This window comes from Pimephales promelas, chromosome 21, assembly GCF_988280905.1.
Source record: "Pimephales promelas chromosome 21, fPimPro1.hap1.1, whole genome shotgun sequence".
In the NCBI taxonomy this organism is placed as follows: Eukaryota; Metazoa; Chordata; class Actinopteri; order Cypriniformes; family Leuciscidae; genus Pimephales; species Pimephales promelas.
This window is the reverse complement of record NC_142789.1, coordinates 3,980,363-3,990,057: the sequence shown is the minus strand read 5'-3', so window position 1 is coordinate 3,990,057 and position 9,695 is coordinate 3,980,363. Positions and strand designations below refer to the sequence as shown.

The following is a 9,695-nucleotide window of genomic DNA, read 5'->3' as shown; positions in this document are numbered from 1 at the left end:
GTAAAATTGCCGGGAAATTGCCAGAACGCCTACTGTGTGAACGCAAACACGTCCCGGGATTGATACCATCATCGAAGCCGGGTTGGGGCCTTCCCTATTTTCCTCCGGTGGACCTTTCAATAAATACCGAATGGTCCCTTAGAAGAAAGTTTGTTTTTGTCATCAACAAAGAAAGAACGAACAATTGTCTGTAAACTGGAACGGAGCAGAGACCAGGAGCTCCTCAGTATCCGCGCTGAAACTGAGATTGTTCATCATCTTTGTGGAACAGTATGTGCGTGTACATGTATTTGACGAGTACGTTACACGTCTCATCCTGACGTCAGGTGTCTTTCCGGGTTGTGTGTGAACGCACTCACAGATCCCGGCAAATCACTGGCAGTGTGAATGAACTGAAATAAAAAAATCCCGGGACAAATGCCAGGTCACATTATCCGTGTATTTTCCGGAATCTCTGTGTGAAAGGGGCTTTACATCACACCTGATGAAGACGCTGGAGAGACACAGTTTACCTACAGGCCCAGCATCGGGGTGGAGGACGCTGTCATCTTCCTGCAGCATCATGCCCTCGCCCACCTGGAGAAGCCCGGCAGCATTGTAAGAATCATGTTTTTTGATTTCTCAAACACTTTTAATACCACCCAGCCGATGCTTCTGAAGGACAAGCTGGAGAGGACTGGTTTGGACCACCTGCTGTCACAGTGGGTCCTGAACTATCTCACGGACCGGCCACAGCTTGTGAGAGCATGTGACGGCGTGTCTGATCATCTCGTGTAGCACGGGTGCCTCCCAGGGAACTGTCCTGGCCCCCTTCCTCTTCACCCTGTACACGGCAGACTTCAGACACAACACGGGCAACTGTGTTCTGTAGAAGTTCTCTGACGACTCTGCCATTGTTGGTCTCATCACTAATGATGACGGTGCAGAGTACAGAGGACTGACACAGAACTTTGTGGACTGGTGTCAGTGAAATCGGCTCCTGATCAATGCAGGGAAGACCAAGGAGATGGTGGTTTGCAGACGGAGGCCTACTCTCCCCCCTCCGGTGAACATCCAAGGAATGGATATTGAGAGAGTGGACACTTTTAAGTACATGGGTGTCCACCTGACCAACAAGCTGGACTGGACTCATAACACTGAGGCTCTGTATAAGAGGGGTCAGAGCAGGCTGTACTTCCTGGGGAGGCTTAGGTCCTTTAAGTGACATGGCCCCTCCTAAAGACTTTTCATGACTCTGTAATGGCGTTAGCCATCCTCTACGCTGTGGCCTGCTGGAGCTGCAGTATTACTGAGAGGGACATAAATAAGTTGGAAAGGGTGATCAAGAAATCCAGCTCTGTCCTGGGCTGTCCTCTGGAGGAAGGAGACAGAAGGGTCCTGGCTAAACTGACAGCTATGATGGCCCATCATCAGTCACACACAGCCCTGGAGAGCAGTTTCAGTGAGGGAGAGATACCAAAGATCTTTCATACCAGCGGCCGTCAGACTTTACAACAAGCACTATTGACTGTGCAATATATCACATCACACGTGCCATCTGTGCATAATTTTAATTTTGTGCAATTTTTTTTGTGAATTTTACTAATTCAGAAGCAATTATTGTATAATATTGTTTGCTATATCTGACTTATGTGGATTGCCCTTTTATAATAATTTATACTATCAGTTAGTGATGTAGTACGAGACTGGTCTCGAGACCGATTTCTGCTTTCTCTGGCTTGTCTCGGACTTGTTCCTTCAAAGACTCGGTCTTGACTTGGACTCGACTGTATTTGAAAACCAACAAACTCGGTCTCGACTCAGACTCGACCCTTTTAAAGACTCGGTCTTGACTCGCACTCGGCTGTATTTTACAACGAACGGACTCAGCCTCGACTCGGACTCGACCCTTCAAAGACTCGGTCTTGACTCGGACTCGGCTGTATTTGACAACCAACGGACTCGGTCTCGACTCGGACTTGACCCTTCAAAGACTCGGTCACGACTCGGACTCGGCTGTATTTGACAACCAACGGACTCGGCCTCGACTCGGACTCGACCCTTCAAAGTCTCGGTCACGACTTGGACTCGAGCCTTCAAAGACTCGGTCTTGACTCGGACGCGGCTGTATTTGACAACTAACGGTTTGTTTGAGTGATTATGTATATATTGTGTCTTGTGGTCGTCACTTCTTCATAAAGCTCCGGGGGAAATGGTGTGCGTGTGCGTGTGTGTGTGTGTGTTGTAAGATTAGTATGTTCTATCCATCAACCCGACAATACTGACCTGCTTCTGCAGAGACTCTTACATGATGAAACACTCTTCTAATACAGCCGTAAGTCCAACAAAAGAACTGCAATCTGTGTTTATAAGTGTGTGTGTGTGTTTGTGTGTGTGTGTGTGTGTGTGTGTGTGTGTGTGTGTGTGTGTGTGTGTGTGTGTGTGTGTGTGTGTGAGAATGGAAATAAGACGCCGTTTTCTTTGAGGACTTCATGACAGCTTCTGTCAGACTCTTGTACATGGATCGGTTTGCATCTGTTTAAAACACACGGAAGGAATCGCTTCATTCGGCTGAACACGAGATATCGGTTACAGAGATGAGCACAGGAGATCAGTTTTCAAAATAAGGATTTTCAGTAAAGTTCTATTGGTTAACACTTTATAATAAGGTCCAATTAGTTTTTGCATTAACACTAACAATGAGCAATATATTTTCATATGTATTAATGTTAGTTAATAAAAATGTTTGTGTTAGTTCACAGTGCAACTAAGATACAACTTTTTGATTTAAAAATGTGTAAGCAATTATGTTGACAATATCTAAGATTAATGCACTAGAAGTATTGTTCACTATTGGTTCATGTTAACTAATTTAGTTAATAAATCAAACCAATAACAAATTTTCAGATAGAAATTTTGATTAAATAATGTATTGTAAAGTAAATGTTAAAATTAATCTTAACTCATATTAATAAATGCTGTAGAACTTTTTTCATTTTTACTTTATATTAACTAATATACTGTAGTTAACTAATGTTAACAAGTGAAACATTATTGTAAAGTGTTACTGTAAAAAGTAAAAAGTTACATTTGAAAGTTGAAGGATAAATGTAGTGTGTATCCGAGAGCAATTCATCATTGAGTCATCATCCATCCATCCATCTTGTCCATCCATCCATCCACCCTAATGTCCATCCATCCATCCACCCTAATGTCCATCCATCCATCCACCCTAATGTCCATCCATCCATCCATCCACCCTAATGTCCATCCATCCATCCACCCTAATGTCCATCCATCCATCCACCCTAATGTCCATCCATCCATCCACCCTAATGTCAATCCATCATCCAGCCTAATGTCCATCCATCCACCCTAATGTCCATCCATCCATCCACCCTTATCTCAATCCATCATCCACCCTAATGTCTATCCACCCACCCTAATGTCCATCCATCCATCCTAATGTCCATCCATCCATCCACCCTTATCTCAATCCATCATCCACCCTAATGTCCATCCATGTCCATCCATCCATCCATCCACCCTTATCTCAATCCATCATCCACCCTAATGTCCATCCATCCACCCTTATCTCAATCCATCATCCACCCTAATGTCCATTCATCCACCCTAATGTCCATCCATCCATCCATCCATCCACCCTAATGTCCATCCATCCATCCATCCATCCACCGTTATCTCAATCCATCATCCACCCTAATGCCCATCCATCCATCCACCCTAATGCCCATCCATCCATCCACCCTAATGTCCATCCATCCACCCTAATGTCCATCCATCCAACCTAATGTCCATCCATCCAACCTAATGTCATCCATCCATCCACCCTAATGTCCATCCATCCATCCATCCATCCATCCATCCATCCATCCACCCTAATGTCCATCCATCCAACCTAATGTCATCCATTCATCCATCCTAATGTCCATCCATCCATCCACCCTAATGTCAATCCATCCATCCACCCTAATGTCAATCCATCCATCCACCCTAATGTCAATCCATCCATCCACCCTAATGTCAGTCCATCCACCCTAATGTCAATTCATCCATCCTTGTCCATCTATTCATCCATCCATCCACCCTAATTTCAATCCATCCATCCAGCCATCCATCCCAATGTCAATCCATCCATCCATGATCCACCCTAATGTCCATCTATTTATCCATCCATCCATTCATCCTATTGTCCATCTGTTCATCCATCCATCCATCCAGGAAAAAAGACAGACATTGTCATTTGTTAAAAATCCAAAGCTTGTACTGTACAGACAATAAATAGTCCTTGCAAAGGTAAGACATGATTTCCATTCCTCATACTAACATCTATACAGCTGATATGAAACTCAAGTTTTAGTAGGAGCCCAGAAACGTTTGGGGTGTCACTACAGCACCAACACTGGTGTGGGAAAAAAGATTCGAAAGAGTCACATGCTTGATCCCCAATCCCCCCGTCCCGCCCCCCATTGGCATCAAAAAGCGACCGTTTAAAACAGTCCATTACAAAAAAAAGAAAAAGAAGAGAAGAATGTCTTTTTATTCAAACAGTCTTCCAGCATCCCACGAGAGTCTCCTGAAGAGAATAAAGGTTCGATAACTCGGCTGAGAGGAGTTTGGAGGGCTTTGCCTTCTTCAGGCTGAAGCTCCAGAGACACGGTCTCCAAGGTTCACTAGCGCCCAAATATCAGGCCCTCCATGGAGCGCCCATGGACAGCCTCCTGAGGTCGTAGACTTCACAGAGATACCGTTAGCATATTCTTCACAGAAGAAACCTCGCTATGGTCGGTGGAACCTGCGGTGCAAAGGAAGAAAACACCTGTAAGTGCTGGCCGACCAAAAAAACAGCTATCATCCATCAAATGTGTATTAATAGAACAGCGAGTGTGTGCGTTCTAGACAGATCAGCGCTCGGCAGGACCTTGTTCAGCTATTTGTGCCCACAGAAATGAGGTCTAACGTAAAACAGACGTAAGCTAAATGTGAGCAAGCATTTGTTACACATGTCGGCGAGCGCTAGTGTGTGCTGATTCGGCACTTCAGAACAGATCCAGCTATATTAAGAACAACCTCCCATACTGATCTACTGTGTGTGCCGCGCACCTGTATCGGTTACGCAAGAGACTGCGCAAGCAGGAGCTAATCTATCATCGATGCCGAGACTTTTCTGTGGCGAATGCTTATGCAAACATGGAACAGTATATGGAAACAGGCCATGAACAAATACATGAAGAAGTGGAAGCACACACTGACCTTGTCAGGTGTTTGCTTGACGCATGGACCTCCATTTCGTTGCTCTTGAACTCATTCAGCTCTTTGCGTATCGCCGCCTGCAGGGCAATAAACAACAACAATGAGCTCCTGATGAACACACACACGAGATCAGCTTTTTCTGCCTGACAATATGGCTTACACAGAATGTCAGTTCTGCAGAATACTAACGCCTCTGGAGCTTGTTTATTCAGCACACAACCATTCAAAAGTTAGGATTGGGAAGATTTTTATTTATTTTTGAATCAAGTCTTTTTTTCAGCATCATTACTCCAGCTTTCAGTGTCACATGATCCTTCAGAAATCATTCTAATATGTTGATTTCCCCTTTAAGGAACATTTCTGATTATTATCAATGTTGACAATAGCTGTGCACTATTTATTTTTGTGGAAATCGCCATACATTTCATTTCTCAGGATTCTTTGATGAATAAAAAGTTTTAAAAAAACATTTCTAAAAAAAAAAACAATAAAAGTGTATTTACTGTCACTTTTGACCAATTTAATACAGCCTTGATTAATAACAGAATTAATTTCTTTCAAAGAAGTCTTTTGGCTATAATTTGATAATGCAGTGTGAAACTGTTCAACACACCATATACTTTTTATAACTTTCCCCCCATGATTGGTAATAAAATGTATAACTTATGCTTTATAACATCAGGATATTGTCGATCCATAAGCCCAAAAAAAATGATTTTATCGGTAAGCAATGGCAACTCATATTTTTACAGTATTTTAACTCATCAAAAAAAATATGTTTTAATGTTATGTGAGATTCAACTCGTTTTTGATGTCAGTTTAATATCATTTAAGTTTCAACCAAGTTGATAATCCTTGAAAATGTAAGGAAGCAACTTAAGTTTTTAAGTTGATATAGGTCAAAGTATTTTGTATTTTCAATTATATCAAATGTCTCAGTAAAATGACTGGTCTTGTGTGTGGTGTCCTGTAGGGGGTGTGTGTGAGTCCATAACACACACACCTTATCTGCAGCCGACAGTCTCGTCCAGGGCTTGTCTGCTCTCCTGTCGTAATCCTGAGCTTTGGCCACTTCCACATAATCACTGAAACGGATCAGAATCTTCCGGTCCCGCAGCTCATCAACAGTGGGCCGTTGGTTGAGCTGGAAACACACGAGAAATAGAGAGGTTTAGTCAAACACTGAGGAACAAATGATGAATGCATGTTTCAATCTGTTGCAATGCCAACAAAAGACACAGACTACAGTTACAGCAGGCTCATGATGAACTCATTTACTCAATAATCAATGATTCAAGTCATTAATATATACATTTGTTTATTTACCATTGGTGTAAAAGCCTTTCAAGGTTTAGTTTAACAAAGATATGCTGTTGTTATGAACAATGCAGTGAAGGGAACCAAGAAATAAACCGATATTCTTATTTTTTTCTTCTCGTTTCCATGTCAAACTTATATTTTTTATAGGATGACATACAAGTTTATAGGTTCATGAGCCACTGCTGGACATGAGTGACTGGTATTACAGCAGTAAAAGTGTTTTTTTTTTCTTCAATAGCAGACTATGAGTGCATACTACATATGACAACAGGGCTGATATGTGTGTATATGTGCCTCTGTCTCTAATTCGCTCACCTTTCTGTTCAGCCTTTGTTTGATTTCTCTTCTCTCCTCTTGTTCTGTCTGGTCATTCCTCTCTGCAAATCCAACAACAAAAAACACACACACATGAGAAGAAGCACACACACCATCCACAGAGGTACAGACAGATTAACTTAATCCAGCGCACCACATGAAGAGCACGATTCACTCAACCTCCCTCATGTGCGACTGCTAGAGTATCAGCATCTTCAAGCTATTAGATTCTCTTAAAGATGCAGTAAGCGATTTCTGACAGACGCTGTTGAAACTGGATGGGCCCGAACGCCACACAACACACCATGTGTTAGATTGGATGTAGACAATTAACAGTAGGGGGCGTGTCCACTAAAAATGATAGAGGAAAGAGAGTGAGCCAATCAGCAGTAGGGGGCGTGTCCACTTATACTGAGGGAGGAAAGAGAGTGAGCCAATCAGCAGTAGGGGCGTGTCCACTTATATTGAGGGAGGAGAGAGAGTGAGCCAATCAGCAGTAGGGGGTGTGTTCAAACTTCAAACAAAATGAGGGAGCAAAAAGAGTGAATCAATCAACAGTAGGGGCGTGTCCAATCATGATGAGGGAGGAGAGAGAGTGAATCAATCAACAGTTGGGGCGTGTCCAAAAATGATGAGGAGGGAGAGAGAGAAAGAGAGAGAGAGAGCAAGATTTGAAGACTGTAGAGAGAGAAATGGCTGAGAGACATTACAAAAAAGAAAAGGCCAGAGGAATATCAGAAGGGTTATGATCAGCATTAATATTAGAGAAGCTTTCCAGTGCTGGAGAGACCTCACGGGACGACCTGAAAACAGACACTGAGCAAAAATTGGTTTTGCTATGATACACAGAACGAAGATATGCAGTTGTTGTAAACAATGTAATGAAGGGTTTGTAATATAAAGTGTTTCTCAGAAATCGCTTACTGCACTTTTAATTCAAATGTCAGTATATATATACAAAATGTTAACATTATTAAACCAAAATTCTTATTTGTTTCTGGTTTCCACGTCAAACTCATGTTAAAACCAGATCTGGTGAGCATGTGTGTCGGCAGCTGTCCTGAAGACCCTCGTTCGCCACAGCAGAGCGCCAGATTTCCGCATTTCTTTGATAGGCTTTATTCTTTCAGAGAGAACAATAACAGTGTTCCCTTTTATCTCCCTCTGTCAAATATGTGGATTATCAGAATCTGTGCTGCGGAGGATTAACAGCCGCACGTGTTGATCCAGTATGATTAAACTGCGATAAACCACTTTGGAAAAAGCTTTTAATGTTCTAATTCTTTAGGACACTGTTCGTCCTTGCTTTGACTCTTAAAAATAAAGGTTGTTTTTTGGCATTGATGGTTCCGTGTAGAACATTTACCATCGTTCTTTATAGCGGAAAAAGATTCTTTAGAATATCACAATTATTACTTCACTTTAAGAAAATAGCTGCTTCGTTAGCACTTTATTTTGCAGTTCTGTTGTACATTCTGTGCGCTTATTATAGTAATTACAATAATACTAACCCTAAACCTAACCTGTAGTTACCTACCCAGTACTCTCGGGCAAGTACACAAGTGCACGTACTGTAATATAAAATGCAAGCAGAATGTTGTGTCTGAGCTTCTGTTCTTGTCTGGAATGGCAGTTGTGTGAGAGTGTGTGTCAGCACAGATACACACAGGTGCAGAGGCTCCGCTAAATAAACAAGACCTAGCACAAATGTGCAAGGTTTGTAAAATTCCTAAAGAAAAGCCGAAATAGAAAATAGATTCTCAAAGTTTTTTTATAAAGATCATAAAGAATTATAACTGAGTCTGATGTCTGATTTATATTCATTTATTTATTCTTATATATTTTATTATTAGGGGTTGTATGCTTCATAGCTGTTAGTTAGTTATATATATTTAGTATATTTATCATATTAGTGAGAGTTTTGTTTTATGAATGTAGCTGGGTATAGATTGATGTCGTGTACGAGGACTGGATGTGGTTGATGCTATTGTACCAAATCTAATTTTTTTGAGAAGGATTAATATCTAAATAATCATTAATTCATCAAAAAAGCAACTATAACGCAGTTAATTGAAGCTGGGTTGCTGCTCTGTAACCGCTGATATTATTGTGTGAAGCTCCTGACAGACGATCTCTTTATTGATCTAAACATTTCATTTGTCCCACTGGAGGACTGTTTAAGTGAACTGAAAAAAAATGTGATTAAATTCAAAATTCAAAACTAAATACTGCATACAATTTAATGTTAGACATGTGATTTTGACCTTAAAGATTTATTTCTACATTTCTACTTTTTTCAAGATTTTAAATTTTGAATAATTCTTATAAATTGAAACATGTTTCATTTTTTTTTACTTCATATTTTATACCCATTAAAAATTATGAATTCATAAAATGAGTAAGGATTATTTAATTCAATTTGATGGAATTTTACTATAAATTGAAATGCATATATCTTCAAAAAAGACAAAGGTTATTTGAGTGTACCTGAGTGTAACTCTTAAAAGTGACTTTTGTGAGTTTATCCCAGTCAAGGAGTTTTGTTGAACACATTCATTTAGACATGCCCACACGAAGTAGACTTTCAATTTTCCCTGACAGAATTGCTTTACTGTAAATAAAAATATACACTTTCTTTTAAACAGTAGGCTAGTATACGAATTTTAAACACGCATCTAACAAACATTGTTGCAAAGTGTGCCTATATAACAATAAAACAAACACAGAAAAATTCATTATAAGTTAAAAAAAAAAAAAATGCATGGGAAAGAAAACAGTTTTGTATGCAGCACAAGTCTTTCTCTCAT

The 9,695-nt window shown here is 40.7% G+C and overlaps 1 protein-coding gene across 1 annotated transcript in view; it reads right to left on the bottom strand.

The window, feature by feature from the left end:
* Positions 1 to 4,242: 4,242 nt before the first annotated feature.
* phactr3b (phosphatase and actin regulator 3b) overlaps positions 4,243 to 9,695 on the bottom strand; it is a 75,109-nt gene continuing 69,656 nt past the window's right edge. The window contains exons 10-13 of the mRNA XM_039663368.2: positions 6,889 to 6,950; positions 6,257 to 6,397; positions 5,254 to 5,330; positions 4,243 to 4,795 (exon numbers count right to left, since the gene is read on the bottom strand). Coding sequence (XP_039519302.2) covers positions 4,780 to 4,795; positions 5,254 to 5,330; positions 6,257 to 6,397; positions 6,889 to 6,950 — 296 coding nt within the window. The 3' untranslated portion in view covers positions 4,243 to 4,779. The remainder of the gene's footprint in view (positions 4,796 to 5,253; positions 5,331 to 6,256; positions 6,398 to 6,888; positions 6,951 to 9,695) is intronic.